Here is a 23,706-nt window from a genome sequence, read left to right on the forward strand (position 1 = left end):
GAGACGTGGGCATCTATGGGGATGGGATGGGATGGGATGGGATGGGATGGGATGGGATGGGATGGGATGGGATGGGATGGGATGGGATGGGATGGGATGGGATGGGATGGGATGGGATTCAGGGACACCCAGGGGACACATGGCTCTGCCATGGGACACTCACCCACGATGTGACACCAATCCATGCAGTGTCATCCCTGGGACACTCACCCATGTCACACCACCCATGGGACACCCCCATGTCCTGTCCCCACTCCCGTGCCCTCATGGTACGCGCAGCCAGCAGCATGTTGGGTGACGTCACACAGCGAGGTCGCACAGTCACTCCACCGTGCTCACCACCTGGGAAGCCCGGGACCCCAGCCAGCACCTGCGGCGACACTTCTTGGCACGTGACCTGTGACACCTGGTGACGCCACATACAGCCCATGACGTCACTTGCTACCTAGCGACCTCATGTGCCAGGAGGCGCCGTCCGGAGACCGCATGACACCCAGCGGACGCCGCGTGCCGCCAGGCACGGTGTGTGACGTCACAGCGGCCCCGCACCTTCCGTTACGCCGCAATGACATCACTACGCCGACCATGACGTCACGCGCTCCCCGCTCCGCCTCGCGGCCCGAGCGCCTCTTGCGCGACGGTCCCTAACGGCCGCGGGCCGTACCATCCCACCGCCCGGCGGGGGGGAGAAGCGCCCAGCGGGGCGGCAGAAACGCACTCCGGAGCGGCAGCCGCCTCCCGTGGGACTGTCCCGGTTCTCCGCGGACGGTACAACCGGCGGACGGGCGGCGGAGCGGGGCGGGCCGAGCCCCCAGAGCGCGTTCTCCCGGCGGTCCCCCCCGGCCGCGGGGTGGTGCGCGCGGCGCGGCCCGGCGGCGCATGCGCGGCGCGGGGCGGGGCCGGGCGGGCAGCGCGGAGGAGGAAGGCGAGAAAATGGCGTCGACGGGTGAGCGGGGCCGGGGCGGGGTGCGAGACGGGACGGGGCCGGGCCGGACTGAGACCGGATTCCCGGCAGCACCACGGCCCTCCCCACTGGGTGGCCGGAGGGGCGGCGGGGCGGAGCCGCCGGCTCGTAGCGCTGCGCCGGGGGCCGCTGGGGTCGGGCCGTGCAGGGCCCGTCTCGCCCGTGTGCCTCCGCGCCGCTCGCCGGGGCCGCGGGTGTTTCCCCTCAGTGTCTGTGCTTCAATTGCGGCCCCTCGGGGCTGCGGCCCCGCGGGATTCTCGGAGCTTCGCGCTCCCAGGAGCGAAGCACCGAGCCGGGGTTCTGTCCGCGCTTTTGGCCCTCCCGGAGCTCCGCGGGGCGGGTTTTGGTGCAAATATGGGAATCATCGTGGAATGCTTTGGGTGGGAAGGGACCGTAAAGCTCATCCTATGGCCAGGGACACTTTCCATTTTCCCAGGTTACTCCAAACCTCGTCCAACCTGGCCTTGGACACTTCCAGGAATGGAGCATCCTCTGGGATATCCACTGCAGAGCCTCACAGCCAGGAATTCCTTCCCAGTCTCCCATCCAGCCCTGCCCTCTGGCAGTGGGAGCCATTCCCTATGTCCTGTCCCTCCATCCCTTGTCCCCAGTCCCTCTCCAGCTCTCCTAGAGCCCCTTTAGGCCCTGGAAGGGGTTCTCAGCTGTCCCTGGAGTCTTCTCTCCCAGCTTTTCCCCATAGGGAAGTAAGGTGTTCCATCATCTCCATGGCTCCAGATCTGTCTGAATGCAATGTTTTTCCACGTGGGCTCCAGCTTGATTCAAGTAGTTGGACACTGAGCTCCCCAATTGTGGCAATATCTCCTTTAAAGTACTTCAAAGCCCAGCAGCCCAAGATCTGACTCTCCTTAAAGAAGGAGGATTTTCCTTTTCTTCCAGAAAGGAAAATGTCCCAGACAATAGAGTGTGAGGGAACATCACCAAGAGCACCTTGGAGAGCTTGAAAAACAAAAGTCAGTAAAAGAACATTTGCCAGCAGAATTGTAAAAATGGGGGTTAAAACCACAGCTGTGTTTTCCCTTAATTCATGGAATTGTTCCTCCTGGGAACTGCTATTTTCAGCCTCTGGTGTGCTCCTGAGCCTCATGAAATAAAAGGATGAAGATTAATTTCCCCCTGGAAATAAAAGCCAGGAGATGGGTTTAACTAAATGAACCATAATATTATTTTTATTAATATTCTGTGTACCTCCAAATCCCAGCAAATTAAAAGAGAGGCATCACCACAGGCAAACTGCAAATTCCACACCTGGAATTAAATCCCACAAAGGGAGAAATGTTGAGTTTAGGTGGGACTGGGGGAGGGCTGTGAGGAGAAGGGTTAATTGATGCCCCTGTGTAGAGCTCAAGGCCAAAAAAAGGGCTGAAAAGGGAGAATTAAATGAGGTTTTGGTGGCTGGAGGGTGAGCAGGGGACCAAGCATTAATTAACACGTAGGATTTAGCAGAACCATGTCTAAAGTGAATTTTAACAAAACAAAACAGAACCCTGAACTGAACAAGGAAAATCTTCCAGTATTTCATGTGCCAACCTGAGAGGGAAGTAGGAATGACGCCAGAACTGTTCAACAACTTGTGCCTTGTGTCCCAGGAGTGGGGAAGCCTTTGGAGAACTCCAAGTGTCTTCTTTCTCTGTGTGAGGTGTTCTGGGCAAGGTCAAAGAAATTAATAATTCCCAAGAATTCCTGCTGGGATCACAGTAGGGCTGTTCCTGCCTCCAGCATGGATCCAGGGGCTCTGCTCCTGCACAGGGAGCTGAGAGTGCACTTGGAGGGTAGGGATGGATACACAGGCTGAGGAACAGGAGGTTTTAGTGGATGTTTTCTAAGTGTTTCCTGGGGCTCCATCAACTTGAGAATGATGGGATAATGGTATTAAAGCTGGGCAGTTGCTTCCTCAAATTCTCCAATGCAGGATTTGAATTTGATCCATGTAGGTCTCTCCAGCCTCAGGATATTCCATGATTCTGGGATAAACTTGGAATTCTGACCAAGCTGCGATGGTGATGGGAGCACTGGAAGCTCTTCCCACACAGGAATGTCTGGGAACAGCTCCACTGATCCATCTCCTGCCTCTGGCTCAGGTGCTGTGGCCTCAGCCAGGAAGTTCTGGGTTCATTCCTGGTCTCAGGACATCTGTGGTCCTGGGAGAGCTGGGATCTCTGTCCAGGTCTGCTGGGAATGAAGAATCCATCCCTGCTCCAGACCTTGGGATGGGAGCTAGAGCTGTGAGGGAACTGGGAGCTGCAGTAGTTTCAAATTTAGCCTCCTAATTGCCATGTGGATTCATTTTCCATCTCTGCCAGCAAATCAGTTCAGCAGTCAGTGTGCTGACATGGATGGAGGATTTGGGGAGGGAATAACTTCCAGCTTCCCAGTTCCAGCCCTTCCAGGGAACAAGTGGCTTTCTGGCCAGTGATTTGTGTCCTTGAAAGGGAAAGAGTGAAGGTGGTTAAACCTTCCAGCCCGGCCCTTTCAGAGCAGGCTGGGGGGTTTGTAAGGCTCAAATCCCTGTTTTTCCTTTGTTCCAACCCAAATCCCCCCCTGCCAGCCCCCTGGGATCCATCCAAGGTGGCAGTTTAAATTGAAGCGGGGTCATTTGAGATCAAAGTCGCTGCTGCAAACAGCAGGAACAATGAGGGGAAGAGAGGTTTTGTTCCCCTCAAAAAAAAAGACTGAAAATGTGCATTTACCTTCCACCCTTGGGAAACTGGAATTCCAGTGGTTTATAGCGAGCTGCAGGAGGAAATTCCAGCTGCTGTGCTCTTGGAGTCTTTAATTTTGTTAAGCCTTTATCAATGTTTTTATTCTTTTTCTTCTCCTTTTCTTTTAGACTACAGTACCTATAGCCAAGCTGCAGCTCAGCAGGGGTAAGTAGCTTATCCTCCCTGTTTTAAAAAGTTGTAATGAAAGTAAATCATAATTATGGTTTGGGTTTAACTCAGGTATGTTTGGAAATCCTGAGGGTTTTCCTGCAGCTTTGTATTCCCATAGAATTTCAGCTTATTTCATTTCAGAATTCTCATAGAATTTCACCAGTGGGCTGCTTGAAAATTTGTCTGGTGATACAGATTTGGGGCTAGATTATAAATGTCTTTATATTCATTCCACAGCTACAGCGCCTATGCACCTCAGCCAGCCCAAGGATATGCACAGACCACCCAGGTAAAACGTGGGGAGGGGGTGGAATTCCTGCTCAATCACCAGGAATTGCTCAGTTTCCAGGAAAACACACAGCCGAGAGAAACTCCAAGCGGCAGCGTCATAATCCATGGTTAAAAGTTGTCTTGGAGCTTCTCCCCCAGCCCAAAGTCCTTTTTAAAAATGGAAATAACCTCAACAATCCCCCCCCTTTTTTTTTCTTTAATTTATTCAATCCTGATCCCAGAAAAGCCAGCTTTTTTTTTTGTTGTTTGGTTTGGTTTGGTTTTTTTTGTGTATGTTTGACACTGCTATGTTGGTGGGTGTTGTACTCAGAGGTGTAGGAGAGAAAAAAACTGGGGAACAAAGGGGGGAATTGCCTTTTGGGAGATGGCAGAATTGGACAGAGGAGGAGGAGGGAATCAGTTTTTGTTGCTATAACTGTTCATACTCTCAGTTGGCTGGACTGCAAAATAATGATGATCTTTAAGAGATTAACTTAATGCTTATTTTTAACCTTTAGAATCCAAGTTACTACAACCACATTTGTCTGCAAACTCCAAGTATGTTTCCAAAGGTAAATTCTTATCCTCAAAAAGTGCTGTAGGCTTAATTTTCCTTCCCAAGAGAAGGAAGACAGGCTCAGTGTGGGCAGTAAGGAAGGTGATGGTGACTTATTTAATAAATAAAAGTCTTTGGAGACAACAACTGGGAGAGCTGCTCCCAGTCGTAGGTGAGGTGAAAGGTGGGAGCAGGATGACAAGGGTAGGAACAGGAGGCCTCAGCAACTAAAACCCACTAATTAAACACCTAACCAGCTAATTAAACACCTAACCAGCTAATTAAACACCTAACCAGCTAAACTCAGCTGTAGGCATGTGTCCATGGTAAGTTTGCAGCATTCCCTGCCTCTTGGTGAAGGGAACTTCCAGGGACAGGGATGTGTTCACATGGTCAAGGCTTTTCTGCTCCTGGTTCAAACCTGTTCCCTGAGTTCAGGAAGGCTGAATATCCCAAAAAGTCCAGGCTCTTGAGAAGTCTGAATTCTTTCAGAATCTGGATGTTTAAGCTGTCTCCATGTCGCTCCTTGAGCTGTATCCAGAGTTTAATCCTGAGCCAGGAGCTGTTGGAAGTTTGCTGGTGCCTGGAGCATGAGCTGGTAGGGCATGGCTTGGGCAGCTGGTGACACTGCTGGGCACAGCTGCTCCTCTCCTTTCCTCAGTGATTTCCAAGCTGGATTTGGAAACAAAATCAGGGAATGGGTGAGGTGAAAGCTGATCCCTCACTGAACGCATAGGCACCGGACTGGGAGCAGCACCACTGGGATACTTTGGGTGTCCCCGTGGATCCCATCTTTCAATTCCTGCACCAACTCCCATTTTTCAAATTAATGGCTGATGGGCGTGGAAAACATTTCAAATAATTTAATTGAAACCTTCCACAGGTTTCTTTTAGCCAACACCAAAGCAGTTTTACACTGAAGTGACTTTTCCTTCAAGCAGTTCCTCCCTGGGAGCACTCCCATTCCCGTATTCCAGGTTAACCCTGGGATGGTGCCTGTGAGTGCTGGTGGTAGCTGTGAGGAGCTGGGAGCTTTCCTGTTTGCTTTCCACAGAGCAGAGGTGTGTGGTGACAATGTCAAGAGCCTGTTCCTTCAGTCTTGGCAAGGAAAAGCCACTCCATAACCTCCTTGCAGAGCTGACCCGGAATTTCCCATGGCACCTAAACTTTCACAGCAGCCTTGGCTTTGAGAGTGCTCAGCAACTGCAGTTCCTGGGGGTCACTTGTGTTCATGGATTGAATCTGTGTCCTTTTGGAGCAGACCTACGGGCAGCAGAGCTATGGGACCTACGGGCAGCCCACTGACGTCAGCTACACACAGCCGCAGACCACGGCCACGTACGGACAGACGGCCTACGCCACATCCTACGGGCAGCCCCCGACAGGTGAGAGCCCTGCTGGGCTGGGCTCAGCCTGCAGCTCTGCTTGGCCTGGGAAAAGGCCTTCACATCACCTAGGCCAGCCCCTGGCAGGGGCAGGGACACCTTCCACAGGTTGCTGCAAACCCTGGGCAAACTCGGGCACTTCCAGGGATGGGGCAGCCTCAGGGTAACTTTTGTGTGACTGCTCTCCCAGGGAACAGTTCCTTCCCAGTCTCCCATCCAGCCCTGCCCTCTTGCAGTGGGAAGCCATTCCCTGTGTCCTGTCCCTCCATCCCTTGTCCCCAGTCCCTCTCCAGCTCTCCTGAAGCCCTTTTAGGCTCTGGAAGGGGTCCTGAGGTCTCCCTGGATCCTTCTCCAGGTGAACACCCCCAGCTCTCCCAGCCTGGCTCCAGAGCGGAGGGCTCCAGCCCTCCATGGCCTCCTCTGGACTGTCTCCAGCAGTTCCAGGTCCTTCATGGAATGGTTTTGGCTGGGAGAGACCTTGAAGTTCATCCCATTCCCCCCCTGCCATGAGCAGGGACACCTTCCACTATCCCGGGTTGCTCCAAGCCTTGTCCAACCTGGCCTTGAATACTTCCAGAGCTGTTGCAGCCATGTATAAACAGGATATATAAATATATATATATATTTATAAATGTATGTATATATGTATAAATGCACTGGTGAGTTTTCAGGGCAGGATTTGGGTGCTGTGGGACCGAGCAGGATGTGCTGTGTTCAGAGCAAAGGGAACAAGCTGCTCCTCAGCCCTTCCCTTCCCTGCCAGTCCTGTCACTGGCAGTGACATGTGCCTATTCTGATCCTGATCTTCTCCTTCTCATCTTGTGCTTCCCACAGTGGAAGGGGCCAGTCCAGGTTGGACTATCCTGCTCATTCTTGCATGGAAAATTCTGTCTCATCCTGTCAGAATTTGAGGTCCCCTTTAGGTAAGAAACCTTGAGGTGTCACTTGGTTTTAGTGCCAAAACCCTCAAGTGTCAGAGCTCTCATAGGCAGTGACAGCAGGGATTTGCAAAGCTGCAGTGCTCTTTGCCATCTCCAAACTCTCCCAAGTGCCATCTGCATGGATGAAATCCTGACCATCGTAAAAGACCTTTTAGATGACTCCAGACCCATTATGCCCCCATTTCCTAAAGGATAAACAACCTCCTGCCCTCCACCTTTGCATGCCCTGTGGTGCTTTTGGATTTCCAGAGCAGATACTTTGTCATTAATGCTCCATAAACTCTCCCAACGTGTTCTTGGAGCTGGAATTTCCTCCAGACGGAGTGTCTTAAATGTTTGAAACTGTTGAGACAATGTTTAATTCATGTATATTCATGTTTATTTAATGTATGTTTGGGCTGAATATTCAGGAAGTTTAGAAATCAGATTTTCCTTCCAGTGATTCCTTGGGTGCCGTGTCCTGCAGATTCCTGGGAGAGACATTATAAACATTTTGTAGTTGGAATTAAACACTTCCCAAAGCAAGGGAATACCAGGACACTGGGATATCTGGCTATGGAGGAATTTCTCAGGGGAAGAGCTGGAGAGAAAACATTAACCAGAATTAAAATACCATCTTTATGTGGATCAGGAAAATTTCTGCTCATGAGATCCATTTCCATTTGCCAGTGTCACTGGGGGTTATCTACAAAGCTTTTTCCTTTCATTTAAGACTGCCTAGACAAAAGTTGGCAGCAAAAAAGGATTTGTGAACTTCCAAAATTCCTTTCTTAGAAATATTTATGTCCCTGTGACTCCTGTGGACTCCAGTCCCACAGGGGTCACAGGAAACTGCTCTGTTTATGTTTTTCCTTCTCCCTTAAGAGGAGATTTGCTGGAGTAGTAATAATAATAATAATAATAATAATAATAATAATAATAATAATATCAGGATTTTTTTCTGCAGTGCTGCATTTTTATTTCTTTTTTAGGCCAAAAAAAGCTTCATTTTCTTTTCATCCATGAACAAAACACCAACTTAGAGAGTGGTCAAGTAAAAGATCCTATTGGCCCACGGAGCTGGGCTGTGGCAGCTCTGGGCACGGAGCCAGGTTGGATTTATCCTTCCTCCACCTGCCTCTCCTTGAGGAGCCAGAGCTGTGGAAAGGAGACTGCAGCCCCCCTCTCTCTCTGCTCCTCCTCCCTGCCTTTCACGCTCAATAAATCCCTGGGCCAGACATTGTCATGCCCTGAGAGACGTGCAGTTCTACCAGTTGAATCCAAATCCTGTTTTCCTAAGAATCACCTTTTTGTACTGCGCTTCCTTAAAGCAAATTTCTTTTTTTTGCTTGAACATTCTGGGGTTTGGGTAAGGTGTTGTTGAGGTCAAGGAAGTCCAAGGTCTGTGTGGATCCAGCCTCTCAGGATGGCTGGAGATGGAAGGGATAGACTTTTCCTTCCCAGCACTCTTGTTTTCCCACCTTGCCCTGCCTCCAGGACATCCCAGAAAAGACTTGCCACCCTCCTTCCCTCCCTGGGGCTGTAGGAAAAAGTGTCTTGGAGCCAGCCAGTCACTTTGTTCCAGAGAAAAAAGGATTTGGGAGCAGCTCCCTCAGGTGAGGGTTCACTGGGCACCCTCAGACCTGTAGCTCATTAACCACTGCAGGATGTCAGCAGGAATTACAGGAGTAAATGAAGAGCATTTCTTTGTCCAGTTGTGGCTCTCTTGGAAATGGAAATCGCTCTCTAAAACCAGTCAGCCCCTGCTTTCCTTTACCTGGGAAATTTGGGATATGGATATTGAAATTTCTAATGGATGTGAAATTAATGAACACACAGCTGCCATAACAACCCCAAAATATCCCAAAACAGGCTGGAGAGAGGGGCAGCTCTGATGGGATATACACAAGCCAAGCAGGAGTCAGCTCTCTCACAGAATAAATCTCTCTGGAAAGAAGACGTCTCTCTGAATCCAGCCTTCTCCAGTTGATATCCTCTGCTGATCAAATCCTGCAAGCTTCTCTACCACCTGGAGAATTCCTAGGCTTCAGTGAGGGGTTGATTTGGAGCCTTCTGGGAGAATTTAGGCATTTCAAACAGTTTATTCCTTCTGTTACTTTTTTCCTTCACCAGCTTTTCTGCTGTCAATTTTTTTCTTCCTAGCTGGGAGGGGAGGAGAGAGAAGTGATGTAACAGAAATGCCACCCTCAAAACAACAGCTCTTGAGGGTTCCCAGAGTGTCTGTTCTGGGCTTGATTTGTGATTTAGACCAGTGGGATGGGAAATCACTGCCTTTCCTTTGGGACAAACCCTTCCTGCTGAGCACAGTCTTTCACGAGGGAAAAGCTCCATCTAGAGCTGAAGCTTTAAAATTCAACATATTTTTTCTTTTTTTTTTTCTTTTTTTTTTTATTCCCTCTCCTCTCTTATATTCTGCTGCCAGTGCAGAGCCAGCAAAGCTTTTTGTTCCCAGTAAGAGCACTGGGAAAGGGGACCCAGCTGTGGGAGGAGCACCCTGGGTCTCCAAATCTAAGGCTAACAGCCCTAGGCAGGGCTGTGGCTGCAGCACACGGGCTGCAGCCTTTACTTAGCCTTTGTTAGTGTGTGGTCAGGCTTTGGCCAGTTAAAATAAGAGTTTAAATAACTCCTGGGATTGGTGTTCCCTGTGGAATTGCTGGGCCTCACATTTAAGTGTTTGGGCTGGTCAAATTTGTCCAAGGCTTTAAAAATCCTCCTGTTGGATATGATCCCCTTCACCCTTCTCAGCAACACTTTCCAAAGAATAGCAGACTGGAATAATAACAATAAAAAATGATTTTTTTAGTGATTTCTACAGCTATTTCCAGTTTACATTCCCAGGTTGGCAGCCCTGGAATGGGGATGGGTTGGGGGCCAGGAGTAGGAAGAGGGAGGAGTGGGCAGAGGGTCCAGGCTGGCCTTGTGTCTTCATCAGGATCCTGAGAGTCACTGGAAAACTGAATATTGGGGGTGTTTTTAATGAATTTGCTGTGCAAACTTCTTCCCTCCTCCCATTCCCTTTTCCTGCCCACTGGGAAGAGCCCTGGAGTAGTGGGAGCAGCAGGAGCTGTGGCAGTGCCTGTGAGGGCACACAGTGTTCTGCTGCTGGAAGTGCTGTTTGCTTTGCAAATGAGGGATTGGAATAAAATGCTGCAGCCCAATTTGCCTAAAGGAAAAGTGTGTCACAAGCCTCCCATGTTTATTAAAAATCAGAAATTATGAAGAAGCTGTTGCCTTCACTGATCCCAACCGTGAGAGCATCTGGCTGCTCTTTTTGCTTTTTATTTTTGCTTTTATTTTTTTTGGTCAGATTTGCTTAACAACAATTTTATTGGTGTTTTTTCATCTAAGTCTCATATTCTTAATTTGAAAACTTGCTAGAAAGGTTGTTAGGAGCAAAAACCCAGTGTGTTAATGCCAGTTTTGTGACAAGACAAATGCCACTAAATTATACAGGAGCTGTTCTGGGGTCTTGGATATTGTAAAACTGTTGAAAAGGAAGTCCGTGAGCTCTCAGCTTTTTCCCTAAACCACATTGAAACTCTGAGAAAAAGGGAAGGTACATAAAACATCAGGAGCTGCCTGATGTGTCTCTTTTGACCTTTTTCTCATGTGAAAGCAAATGGAAAGTGCTTTTCTTTTGTTTCCAGCTTTACTGATTTAAAACAAGCCTTCAGAAATGCCTCTGAAAGACTTCCCAGGCCAGGTTTTTTGCTTTTATTTTTCAGAAAAGCTAAAAGGATGGGACTGTACTTGTTAAATCATTTGGATTTCTTTTACTTTGGAGCTCAGGGGGGGTTGTTACCCTGTCTTTGTTGAGGAGATGCTCCATGTCTCAGCTTGCCCTGCCTGAGCTCTGGTTGCTGTAAACAATCCTGGGTGCTGGTCCAGGGGTGGCTTCCAGAAAGCTCCTGGGAGTGGGATTCTGGGGATGCTTGGGGGCTGGAGGATGAGGCTTCCCAAGGTGAGAGGGTTCTGTGAGGAAGGCAAAAGGGCAGGGTAGGGTGGTTGGTGATTTTTGGGTTGTCTAGGGTGGTTTTGTGGTGGTAAAACTTCATCTTTTTGATGAGTCTCAGGAGCACCACGAGGGCTAGAGTCTGAGATATTTGGGAAAGATGCAGAGGAGCTTGGGACAAGGGTCTGGAGGGACAGGATAAGGAGGAACGGCTTCATATGGACAGAGAAAAGGTTTAGATGGGATCCTGGGAAGCTGAGGTGAGGGAGGGGACACAAAGAAGCTGTGGCTGCCCCTGTTCTCCTGGAAGCGCCTAAGGCCGGGTTGGACCGGGCTTGGAGCAGCCTGGTCTGGTGGAAAGGATCCCACGGCAGGGGGACGGAGAGAGATGAGCCTTAAGCTCCCTTCCAAGCCACCCCATCCTGGAACGGCGCGATTGCTGGCAGAGCTGTGGGGCTGAGCTGTGCTGTGTTGCAGGTTACAGCGCCCCGACCGCCCCCCCTGCCTACAGCCAGCCCGTGCAGGGCTACGGCACGGCCGCCTACGACAGCACCACGGCCACGGTCACCAGCAGCCAGAGCTCGTACGCGGCCCCGTCCGCGTACGGCACCCAGCCCGCCTACCCGGCCTACGGGCAGCAGCCGGCCCCGTCCGCTCCCGCCAGGTACTGCCCCTCCTCGTCCTCAGCACCTCCTGCTCCTCCCTCTCCTTCCTCCTTCTCCTCTTCCTTTTCCTTCTCCTCTTCCTCCTCCTTCTCCTCTACCCCCTCCTCGTCCTCTTTCTCATCCTTCTCTTCCTCCTCATCATTTTTTTCTTCCTTTTCCTCATCATCCTCCTCCTCCCCCCTCTCCCTTTTCCTTCTTCCTCCTTCTCCGTCTCCATCTCTTCTTCCTCCTTCTCATCCTTTACCCCTCCTTATCTTCCTTCTCATCCTTCTTTTCCTCCTTGTCCTCCTTTTTTTCTTGCTCTTCCTCCTCATCATCCTCCTTCTCCCTCTACTTCTCTTCTTCATTTTCCTTCTTCTTCCTCCTCCTCCTTTTCCTTCCTCTTCTTCCTTCTTTTCTTTCTCTTCTTGCTCCTCCTTCTCCTCAATCCTTCTCCTCCATCCCCTGCTCTTCCTCCTCCTCATCCTTCTTTTTCTTTCTTCCTCCTCGTCCTCCCCCTCCTCTTGTTCCTCTTACTCCTTCTTTTCCCTCTCCATCTCCCATTACTCCTTCTTTCTTCTCCTCCTCCTCTTGTTTCTCCTTCTCTATCTTTAGTTACTCCTCCTCCTCCTTCTCCTCTTCCTCTTTCTCCCCCAGCACCCCCATTTCCCAGGGCTGTGGCAGCCCCTCCTCCTGCCTGTTGCTCTGCCTCCCCTGCCCTGCCGTGGCTGTGGGAGGGCTGTGCTCCAGCACGGTGAGTCAGCACTGTTCCTGCGGGACTAGGGAGCCAAATCAGGCTCTCAGCTCTTAGGGTACAGCAGAGGTCTGAGTCCTGTCTGCTCACAAGTCACGGGGTCAGGCAGGATGCTGGGGTGGATGCACAGGCTGCAAAACATTTCCTCTAAATCTCACCCCTCTGGGTGCTGCCTATCATCTGTTGAGTCAAATTGTTTGCTCAGAGGATATGAAAAATTTAGAATACATAATGGAAAATTGTTTAGAAGTGAGTGAAAGCTGATTTATTCCTTTACCTGGTGTCTGTAGCAAGCACTGTGGGAAGGAAAGGCAGAGCCTGGCACAGCTCTGACAGGTTACACTTTAAAGGGATGTAAATTTTCAGGATGAATCCTGACGTCGTGAATAATTTTTCCCAGCTTCTGGAGCAAATGCAGCTTCACTCTTTGTGTTCCACTCTGAGAAACACATATAAATTAAAGACTCATAGAATCCTTTGAGTTGGAAAAAGCCTCTGAGACCATTGAGGCCACCACTAGCCCTGTCCCCAAGTGCCACATCCACACGGCTTTTAAACTTTGGGACAAACAGAAGGGCATGTGTGAATCACATGCAAAGGATTCTCAGTTTTCTGGCCTTGAGAGTTAATTCTAAACACTAAATCACAGAGTGGTTTGGGTTGAGGGGACCTTTAAAGGTCACCCAATCCAAGCCCAGCATCCTTTTTCTTCCGTAGGGTAATTGGGATAACATATATGAGACAATATCTGCCTGAGCTGGATTCTGAACCAAACAATAGAGCAGTCCACTGCCTGCCTTGCTGGCTGCTTCAGCTCCTGCTTTCCCAGCACTCTGCAGGAGCTGCCTTGCTGGCATTCCCCATGCTCCACTCAGCCCCACAGCCAAAGTCTGAACCCCATGGCTTTGGGATGAACAGGAGCTGGGGTGTTCCATGCTCTGTTCTGGACAGTGCCTGGGCCTTTCCTGGAATGTGCAAATACTCAGGTAGTGAGTGCTAAAATTGTGTTTATTACGTATTTATTGGCTGCTGCCAGAGTGACTGTCACCAATCAAGGCCAGCTTTAATGCTACCCCAAAAAAAGAGGTCATGACCATCAGTCCTGGGGGGATCTGAGCCCCTTGCTGCTGCCAGCTGTGGGGCTGGGCACCAATGTTCCATATTTCTCCCCAGACCCCAGGATGGCAGCAAACCAGCAGAGACCAGCCAGCCCCAGTCCAGCACGACAGGCTACAGCCAGCCCAGCCTGGGCTACGGGCAGAGCAACTACAGCTACCCCCAGGTGCCAGCCAGCTACCCCATGCAGCCCGTCACCGCTCCGCCCTCCTACCCTCCGACCAGGTAATGCTTGGCAGTGCCCAGTTAGGGGCCTGTCCTGGGACATTTTATGGAAAAGGAGTTTTGGGGGGCCTGGGAGGAGGAGCTGTGCTTCATGTAGGTGTTGTGGTGGGGGTGGGGAGGCTGTGGCTGAGTGTAGAAGTGTCTCTGCATGTGCACACGTGAGAGGAAAATGATGACATCTCCTACTATTTAATTTTAAGACTTGAGAATTTTAAGAATTTGCCTAGACTGACCTTTGCTGCCTCCTTCCACATTTAGCTTGGCCAGGAGCTCCCTTCTACCCTCAGGTGTCTTTAATGTGGCTTCAAAAATGTCCACTTTGAAATTCTCAAAGCCTCAGCTGCATGAGGGGAATTTCTTTTATCCAGGGCCTGTAACCTCCATTACCACTGAGTTTTGCCCTGGCCCTTGTGCCTTTTCCTAGAAGTGTGAATAAACTGGGATTAGCCACATGGTTTTTGCTTTCACAGCCCTCCAGACTGGCCTCCATAGGATGATTTCAGCTTTTAAAGTGATTTACAGCACTAAACACAGCCTCTAATTACATTGCTTTCCAGCATGAGCCACTTCATGCATGCTGCCAGGGAATTGTCTCATCATCCCACCTTTCCCAATGCTTTTCTCTTCCAGCTATTCCTCCACACAGCCAAGCAGTTACGATCAGAGCACTTACTCCCAGCAGAGCAGCTACGGGCAGCAGAGCTCCTATGGCCAACAGACCAGTTATGGCCAGCAAAGCAGCTATGGGCAGCAGCCACCTCCCACCAGTTACCCACCTCCCACTGGATCCTACAGCCAGGCCCCCAGCCAGTACAGCCAGCAGAGCAGCAGCTATGGCCAGCAGAGTGAGTGGGACTCCTGGGAAGGAGATCTGGTCTTAGTTTGGATCTGAAACTCAGAGCTGGGTTGAAGGGAGAGGGGGTTGGATCTGGGGCTTGGCCTTTCTTGATGAAAAATGTCATCTCTGGAGGTGGTGGTAGGTTGGGATGATCCCCTCAGGCGAAGGATGGGAACACAGAGGCACAAAATGTTTGTGGGGAAGGGTTGAGGAGGCTCAGCCTGGAGAAAAGGAGGCTCAGTGGGGACTTTTCTGGCTGTGCACAACTCCCTGACAGGAGGGGGCAGCCACGGGGGTTCGGCTCTGCTCCCAGAGAATAAGTGATGGGACAAGAGGAAATGGCCTCAAGCTATGCCAGGGGAGGGTCAGGTTGGATATTGGGAAAATTTCTTCATGTTGATCAGGCCCTGTGCAGTGGTGGAGTCCCCATCCCTGAAGGGATGTAAAGGCCATGTGGATGTGGCACTTGGGGGAACAGCTGCAGTCAATGCACTCGGAGTGATTTTCCTGAACTAAACAACCGCAATGCTGCTGTTGTGGCTGGAGCTGAGGGCAGGTGAAGGGGCTGCCTCTCCCTAAGCCGTTTCCACCTCTTCTCCAGGCTCGTTCCGCCAGGACCATCCCAGCAGCATGAACATGTACGGGCAGGAGTCCGGAGGCTTCTCCGGCCCCGGAGAGAGCCGGAATCTGAGCGGCCCTGATAGCCGGGGCAGGGGACGAGGGGGATATGAGCGTGGAGGCATGAGCAGAGGTGGGCGGGGAGGAGGACGCGGTGGAATGGGGTAAGAGCAAAGCTTTTCTCCTTTTCTCTAATTCTGGTTTACCCATAGGAGTTGAAATGCAAAAGAAGGGACTGAAAGGTTGACGTTCCCAGCTGTGTTTCCATGGAGGACATCTCTGTGTAGCAGCATTGCTTGTCATCCATGGAAACATTATCCTAAGGGAAATAGGAGCAGGATGGTTGGTTTGTCCTGCAGCTGGTTGGGCCCCCAGGGAGGGGGAGATTTGGGGTAATGCTGGCCCTGGCACTTTCAGCTCCCTTCATGGTCACCCAGAGGTGGAATCCTCTGTGGGGTTTAACTCTGGGTGGAACACACACAAACCTTCCACCAGCTCCAGGGGATGCTCCCCGGGCCTGAGTAGCAGGGATTTTGGCAGGGAAGGAGCCCTGTGTCAGCCTCCTCCCACAGAGCCTGCGAGCTCAGAGTGCCTGGAACACTTGGAGCACACGAAGGAGCCTGAGAACAGAGAGAAGAAAGTGCTTTGGCTCCCAGGCCTGCTCCCCCTTGGAGCATTCAGGTGCTCTGAATCAGTTTGGCCATTTCATCTGATGGCACAACCTGGTTTGGTGCCACCTGTGCCTTCAGGTGTGTCCCCATCCATGGAGATGGTTCTGATAGAGGCAAGGGAGAACTAATCCCAAAGGCTCCTCCAAGAGAGAATTCACAGCTTTGTGTGTGTTCCATCCCCTCACCCCGTTGCTCAGAGCTATGCAGAGTGTCCCCAGGTGTGGCACAGGACACGCTGTGCCTGCCCTGGTGCTGGCAGGGTGGTTGTGATGGCAGCCGCCCTCCAGAGGCCACTTCCTCCCATGTGGCACAGCCTGGTGACAATCCCAGTTTGGCAGTGGATGGCCTCATTCTGCATAGCTCTGTTGCAGCCCATTGACGTGGCATGAAATCTTTATCAGAGAAATCCAGGGAAGAATGGAAAAGGCTGGTTTTGTGTGGGAGCACATCCAGCTTGGAATTGGCTCGGGTGGAACAGAGTTCCAGGGACCTGCATAAAGATTTCAGCCGTGCTGTATTGATCTCTTAACGATGAAAGTAGATGTAGACACCTGAAATGTCTATCATCACATCTTCAAATTTCTAGCCCCTTCCGAGCTTCTCATTGCCAAAGATTTGTCACCTGTCTCTGATCTCACACCTTAATCCCAGCTCAAATTTGCCTCCTGAGCGATTTCCCACCTGGCCAGACCCTTACAAAGGGTTCCCCTCCCCCAGCCTTATGGACTTAGAGTTTGTGATGTCCATAGAACAGGTGGCTTCAGGGGACACCCAGGGCAGGTAGGGGAACTCGGCCCACCTTAGCATGCTGTGGTGATGGATTTCAGTGTCTCCAGCAGGTAAGGAGCTCGATGTTATTAACGTGCCCTTTTTCATTGCCTCGATGATTTGATATTTTTATGAAAATGGAAAACTTTTTAACATGCTTTGTCGCATTTATATGCTACAGGTTACAAAGTGAGAGCCTTGTAAACACCTCAATACTTAAAAAGTACCCGTACTCAGTACTCAGCCGGCAGCATAATGAAAAGTGGGACTAGACACGGTGTCCATATGGAGAGGAAAAAAATACATAGAATATTTTTAACCCAATGTATTGATTGTATAAACGGAATCCTTCTGTAACTTTGGTAACTGCATACTTGTTGTTTGGTAATAAAACCAGAGGAGGGTATACTACTACTTTAGAATTGTGTAACGTTAAAGAAAAAAAAAAAAGTGTAAAAATCTTATGTTTAAAAAGAGAGACATTACGTAAATGGTGTGTACTTTAACGAGAGGAGGCAAAGCTGCATGCAACAGCTCGAAATTCTGTATTGACTTTTTTTCCCCCAGTATTAGAGGTGCAATACTTGCTAGAAAAATTCACGGTGCTCTCCCTCCTCCGCTCGGCTCCTTCCAAATAGCTTGCTGGCTCACCAAAAAAAGAGCAAGAAACAGCCCAAATCGTTTCTCAAGGTGGTATTTTCCTACTTCACCACCCCACTCCAAAGCAGTTTTAGCTGTGAATGCTTCAGCCAAAGCTTTTGGTGAAAGCTGTGGCCCTGTTTGCATTGGCACCTGCCCAAAAAATGAGTGTGTCCACAAAGTTGCACCCCTGGCCTTGGAGCCCCCGCTGTACTCTGTAAGTTTTCCCTCCAGAGAGTTGTTAAATTCAGTAGTGACCTGAATGTATGGCTTTATCTTGAGGGTTTTAGGGGTGATATCAGCTGAACTGTGTTGTAGGTCTCGCGTGTGGTTTGTCTCCTTTTACACTGTTAAATGTCAGGGACCCGCGGGCCCGCTCTGCCACAGGCTGAGGGTGCACCTTGGTGGACACACCGAGGGGAGGGAGTTGACCACCGAAACACCCCCAAATTGCTCTTCAACGACAACAAAAAAATCCTCACTTTGAGTACAAACAACCCCCATTTCTCAGCCAAGTATTGCACTGATGATACCCGAGTAACGCCAGGGCACCGACAGCAAAGCGGTGCCTCAAACCACACCCAAGGTTGCTTTATATGTAAAGAAAATTTGAGCGAGCTGCCCTGAAGAAAGGCCTAGTGCCGAGATGAGAGAGAGACAGAGAGATGTTTGGAGATGTTTAGCCAGTGCCCTTCTCCCCTGTGAGCCGCAGAGGCTCAGAGCGGTGCTGGCTTTGTAAAGGGAAAGGCCTTCATTTCTTCGTTTATCCCCCCAGCAGCGCTGGAGAGCGAGGTGGCTTCAATAAGCCTGGTGGTAAGTTTTTGAGCATTACAATGGATAGTGTTAAAAAAAAAAAAAAAAAAAATTGCAGTCAGTTTTTTTTTTTAGCACAAAGTGTAATTTTTTTATTCGTTTTAAGTGGTTTAAAAAATGACAATATGCAACCAGACTGTAAAAATGACAATATGCAACCAGACTGTAATGGGTACTGCCGGCGATGCCCAGTGGTATGTGGACACAGTGGAAGAGTTGAGCAACCACTCCTGTAATTTTGGGGAAGAGAAATGCTTTGGATGTAATAATTTTTTTAATATATATAGATATATTAAGTAACTTTTATTAATGAACTTTAAAAACTGATTGGCTTGGTAAAACCTTTTAAAAAATCAGCGTTAATAGTGGTTTGAAACCTACTAAAAAAAATCAGTGTCATAGTGGTTAACGGTTTGAAAGCTGCTAAAAAAAAAATCAGTGTAATAGTGGTTATTGGTTGGAAAAAATGCTTAAAACCAGTGTAATAGTGGTTATTGGTTGGAAGAAGTGCTAAAAGAGCCACCTGATGGCCCAGTAAGGTGCAGTGGCGCTGCTTGTGCGGCGCAGGTTGTAGCTAGTGTTGTGTGTGTCGGTTCTCCAGCCCGCAGGGCCCCCACTAACACCCTTCCCTATGCTTCTCTCCCGCCTGGCAGGACACATGGAGGAAGGACCCGACCTGGATTTAGGTAATTCCCACCTAACTCCCTCCCGAGGTTGTGGAGCAGACGTTTGTGTCCTTCCAAGGGCTGCGGCCACCGCAGTGTCACCCCACGGCCACTTCCAGCCGTTCTGCCTGTTCCCATCATTTCTTCATTCCCAAACAGCTGGAACAAACACGTGGTTGGGAGATGCTTCCCCTTCTCTGCAGGAATTAGGGGGGGTTGGGGGCTGCTCTGGAGTTCTTCCAGGGAGCCTGCAGCATCCCCAGAGCCTTGTCCCTTCATGTCACAGAGGCGTGTCTGGAAGTTCTCCGTCAGCCTTCCAGCATCAGAAAAGGGGGGTGGATATCCTTGTGTGGGAGCCCAGGGGGCACGAAGGTCTTCCTCATCTCTCCTCTGGGATGTGTCCTGAAATAACCTGGGGGTTCTTCCCACGTGGGTGGCTGTGGGTTCTGTCTGGCCCTGGCACTGGGGTGGGGGGTGGACAGTCACCTCCCTTGGGCTTGGGGTTTCCTGTCACTCCCAGAGAGCAAAGCTGCAGCTGTGGAGGGGATGACAGGATGGAAAGAGCTTGGCTCTGGGGTGTCCCTGCCCTTCCTCTGCCTGCACTGACCCCAGGAATTGTCTCCTAGGCCCCCCTATGGACCCAGAGGAGGACTCTGACAGCACTGCAGTCTATGTGCAGGGACTCAATGATAATGTGACCCTGGAGGATCTGGCAGATTTCTTCAAACAGTGTGGTGTTGTCAAGGTGAGCAGGGGACACCAGTGATGCCCCGCTGAAAAGGGTCACCTACCTCCTCCTCTGCCTCCTCCCAGCCCATTGCTTAATTCCTTCTGGCCCATTGTGTCCAGGCCCTGGGAGAGGGCTGGCAGTGCTGTTTTGGGCCTGTCCCTTCATATTTGGGGTGTCTGGGCTGTTGCTGTTATCCATGGTAGGCTTGGGGCCCCTTCTCTTCTGTCCTGGAGTCCCTGGAAAGCAGAGCAGAGTAAATCCCCACTGGTCTGTGGGGACACAGGACTCGGGTGACATTCCACTGTCCCTTAGATGAACAAGAGGACGGGGCAGCCCATGATAAACCTCTACATCGACAAGGAAACGGGCAAGCCCAAGGGCGATGCCACTGTGTCCTACGATGACCCGTCCACTGCCAAAACAGCTGTGGAATGGTTTGATGGTGAGTGCTGGGGGACAGCTGGGGGGTGGAATTCAGAAATTCCAGGTGTGGGAAGCAGGGCCGTGATTCACTAATGCTCCTGCCATTGTGTCCCTCCCAGGGAAGGATTTCCAGGGGAGCAAACTGAAAGTGACCCTGGCTCGGAAGAAGGGCCCAATGAACAGCCTGAGGGGCGGGATGCCCCCACGGGAGCAGCGGGGAATGCCCCCACCCCTCCGTGGAGGTACTGTGCAGCCCCTCTAGAGCTGCTTCCCACCCTTCCCGTAGCTCCCAGCACTAACTGGCTCCTTCCCACAGGTCCAGGGGGACCCGGTGGCCCAGGGGGCCCCAGCGGGCCCAGCGGCCCCATGGGCCGGATGGGGGGAAGAGGTGGAGACAGGGGTGGCTTCTCCTCGAGGGGACCGCGGGGATCCCGGGGGAACCCATCCGGAGGGAGCGTCCAGCACCGCGCCGGGGACTGGCAGTGCCCCAACCCGTGAGTACCCTGCTGTGCCAAGGGGCGTCATCCCAGCAGCTGGCCAGGGCAACCAGGCCTTCCCCAAAGTCACTTCCCGGGAGGCAGCTTCCACCTGGGACCGAGGGAGGGGCAGGGTCACTCCTGGGGGCTGTGGGTGAGGCGGCAGCCAGGCACCCACCCCACTGCGGGAGTTGTGCCCAAGCTCCTGCCCCTGTGTCCCCTCTCCACGTGCTCCTGCTTCACGGTGTCACCCTGACTGGAATGCTGTCCCACTCTGGTCTAACTGGAATTTGTACCCAGGGGCTGTGGAAACCAGAACTTTGCCTGGAGAACAGAGTGCAACCAGTGCAAGGCACCCAAACCGGAGGGGTTCCTCCCACCCCCCTTCCCTCCTCCAGGTACGTTTGAGGGGGGGGTCCACAGCCCCTCTTCCAACGGGACACCCCAGGCATAGCCTCGGGTTCCTTGGGGAATGGCTGAGCCCAGCTCCAGGAGCTGCCAGGCCTTCATCCCTCCATGAGCCATGACATGGAGACTGGGATCGTTATTTCTCCTGTGCTTCCTGGCTTTGGGGGGCTGTCAGCAGCACCCCCAGTTCCCCGGGGCACTGCTTCAACCTTAGTGAACCCCGAATCCCCTTGGGTACCCAGCAGCTCCCAGCCCTTCTGGATGTGCTGGGATGGCAGGGTGGGGAACACGCCGGAGCGGGATGTGCTCCCTTGGGCTCACTCCGAGGGTCTCTCCTCCTCCTCCCCCAGGCGGTGATCGCGGCCGAGGCGGCCCCGGGGGGATGCGAGGAGGGCGCGGCGGGGGCCTCATGGACCGAGGGGGGCCCGGCGGGATGTTCCGAGGCGGCCGCGGCGGAGACCGAGGGGGATTCCGAGGTGGCCGGGGCATGGACCGAGGCGGCTACGGAGGAGGCGGCCGGAGAGGAGGAGGAGGAGGCGGACCCGGGGGACCCCCGGGACCCCTCATGGAGCAGATGGGAGGAGGAGGCAGAGGACGGCGCGGAGGGCCGGGAAAGATGGACAAGTATGGATGGAGGGTGGGGACAAAGGGACGCGGGGGAGGGGGAGACTGATGGGGAAAGGGGTGGGGGGCGACGGGTGTGTGGGACAAATGGGAGGATGAATTCAAAGGCGGTGAATGGTGAGGGGTGGCAGGGTGGTGTATGAGGGAGTGGGTGGGGTGGGTAAAGGGGTGGCAGGGTGTCTGGGTGGCCTCCTGGACCCCACGACTGACCCCCGTCCTCCCCCGGCCCACAGGGGCGAACACCGCCAGGATCGCCGAGACCGGCCCTACTAACGCCGCCCCCCCCAGAGCCGCATTTACTACCAGATTTATTTTTTAAACCAGAAAAAAAAATGTTTTAAATTTATAATTCCATATTTATAATGTTGGCCACAACATTATGAGTCCTCCTTGTCTGTACTTTAGTATTTTTCACCGTTTGTGGAGAAACATTAAAACCAAGTTCAACGGTAGCGTGCTGAATTTTTTCTTCCCCCCCCCACCCCCCCCAAAATAAAACCGGTTGTTTAACGCGCCCCCGCCCCTCCTCCCGCCTGTAACGCTGTGAACGGTTGTGACGGTTGTTTTTTTAAATAAAATTCCCGCTGTTTGTAACCGCACCATTGCTGGCCTTTCTTGAGAGCATCCCTGAGAGCCGGGGGGGCGCGGCCCCCGGACCCGGGCCGGGGTGGGATGGGATGGGATGGGATGGGATGGGATGGGATGGGATGGGATGGGATGGGATGGGATGGGATGGGATGGGATGGGATGGGATGGGATGGGATGGGATGGGATGGGATGGGATGGAGCTGCCCGGTGCATCCCCCTGTGCCTCAGTTTCCCCAGCGGGTGGGAGTTCCGGGGAAGGGAGGTGGGTGGAGGAGGCAGATCAATGAAAGCGCGGAGCCATACCCGGGCGGGCGTGCGGGAGGAAGTCACCGAATGTCGCTGTGTGTCACCCCCGCGGCCGTGTCGCCCCCCTCTCCGTGTCTGTGCTCCTCCTTTTCCCGCCCCGATCGTGTCTGTGTGTCCCCCCCCATTCGTGCCATGCCCCTGTCCCCACACCCCCGTGTCCGTGTCCCCCCCCGTGCCCGTCCCCGCCCGCCGCCGCCCCCGTCCCGGCCCTTTCTGGGCCGCCTCCAACTTCCCGGCCGGGGCGAGGCGGCGGCGGCGGCGGCTCCGCGGGGCTGCGGCGGCCGAGCCTGGTTGGGAGCCCCCCCCCCCCCCCGGGCCCCCCCGGCCGCCCCCCAGGCCGCTGCCCAGGCCGATGGCGGCGGGGGCCGCGGCGGGGCCCCCCCGGCGCTGGGAGCCGCGGCCCGGCCCGGAGCGGGGAGCGGGCCCGGCCCGGCCGTAGCGGAGCGCGGAGCGGCGGCGGTGAGTGCGGCCGGGGAGGGCGGCGGGTGGCCCTGGGCCCTGTGTGTCCCCCCCACCCCCGTGTCCCCACAGGTGCGCATCCCCTCCCGCCGCCCCCGGTGGATCGCCCTGGAATAGGGAGCCCACCGCCGAAAGGGACCCCCCCCCCCCCCCCACCCCGAGAAAGAGACGCCCCCGGAGATGGACACCCATCCCCCAAGGGAAAGGGGCACCCCTGATACGGACACCCCTCAGAACGGACACCCCCCTCCGAGGGTAGGGACCCCCCCCGGCAGAGACAAACCCCCCGAGGGAAAGGGACCCCCAAACAGTGACACCCCCCCCCCCCCGCCATCCCCGAGAGCAGTAATCCCAGCCCCTCCCCCGAGGTGAGGGGACCCTCCCCAACAGGGGACACCCCCAGGGGAAGGACCCCCCTCACAGGGTATGGGACTGCACTGGGGGGGGCACTGGAAGTCACTGCCCCCCCCCCCCGGGTGGGGGGGGGTGACCCCTCTGCTGAGACATTGCTGGCTCTTGAACCCCCACCCCAGGTCAGGGATGGCCCCAGGTGCAGCCCCCACCCCATGGCTGAGTGTTGGGGAACAATCCCCCAACCCCCCCACCGGGGCAGCCCACCAGGGTTGAACCCTCAGGGTAAAGGGGCAGGGCCCCTGGCACTGCCATCCCTCGGGGGGTCACCTGCTGCCAGAGTGGGGACATCGGGGTGAGGACACCCACCATGACTGGGCAGCTTTTAGGGCGGGCCTGGGGAGGGATGACCCCTCTGTGCCACAGCCCCACCGAGGGGTGGGCATGGGTGATGGGGAACTCCTTAACCTGAGGGGGGGCCAGGGGGACACAGGATGAGGGGTCATGAGGTGGGAGAATGGGGACACACATGGTAGAGGGACATGAGTGAGTGGGACATGGGCTGTGGGAGGGACACACGGGGTGGAGGGACACGGGGTGGGGGAGGGATGCTGCAGGTCCTGGCAGGGGT

The 23,706-nt window shown here is 53.2% G+C and overlaps 1 protein-coding gene across 6 annotated transcripts; it reads left to right on the forward strand.

Annotated features, from left to right (window-relative positions):
* The first annotated feature begins 895 nt into the window (after positions 1 to 895).
* Positions 896 to 21,970, forward strand: EWSR1 (EWS RNA binding protein 1). 6 transcript variants are annotated; one of them, XM_062504028.1, is made up of 18 exons: positions 896 to 946; positions 3,813 to 3,849; positions 4,093 to 4,144; positions 5,943 to 6,066; positions 6,901 to 6,918; positions 11,437 to 11,623; positions 13,531 to 13,698; positions 14,329 to 14,543; positions 15,138 to 15,318; positions 18,011 to 18,045; positions 18,699 to 18,731; positions 19,337 to 19,455; positions 19,753 to 19,882; positions 19,983 to 20,105; positions 20,180 to 20,357; positions 20,640 to 20,737; positions 21,098 to 21,371; positions 21,605 to 21,970. In XM_062504028.1, the coding sequence occupies exons 1-18, from the start codon at positions 934 to 936 to the stop codon at positions 21,642 to 21,644; spliced, it is 2,025 nt and encodes a 674-aa protein (XP_062360012.1). In that variant the 5' UTR covers positions 896 to 933; the 3' UTR covers positions 21,645 to 21,970. The 6 variants fall into 6 exon arrangements, with proteins under 6 accessions (XP_062360012.1, XP_062360013.1, XP_062360011.1 ...); XM_062504026.1 differs by lacking the exon at positions 6,901 to 6,918 and adding an exon at positions 4,644 to 4,697 and having other exon boundaries at positions 918 to 946; XM_062504029.1 differs by lacking the exon at positions 6,901 to 6,918 and having other exon boundaries at positions 18,008 to 18,045.
* Positions 21,971 to 23,706: the final 1,736 nt, after the last annotated feature.

The sequence above is a fragment of the Cinclus cinclus genome, chromosome 17 (genome assembly GCF_963662255.1).
Source record: "Cinclus cinclus chromosome 17, bCinCin1.1, whole genome shotgun sequence".
NCBI classification, from domain to species: domain Eukaryota; kingdom Metazoa; phylum Chordata; class Aves; order Passeriformes; family Cinclidae; genus Cinclus; species Cinclus cinclus.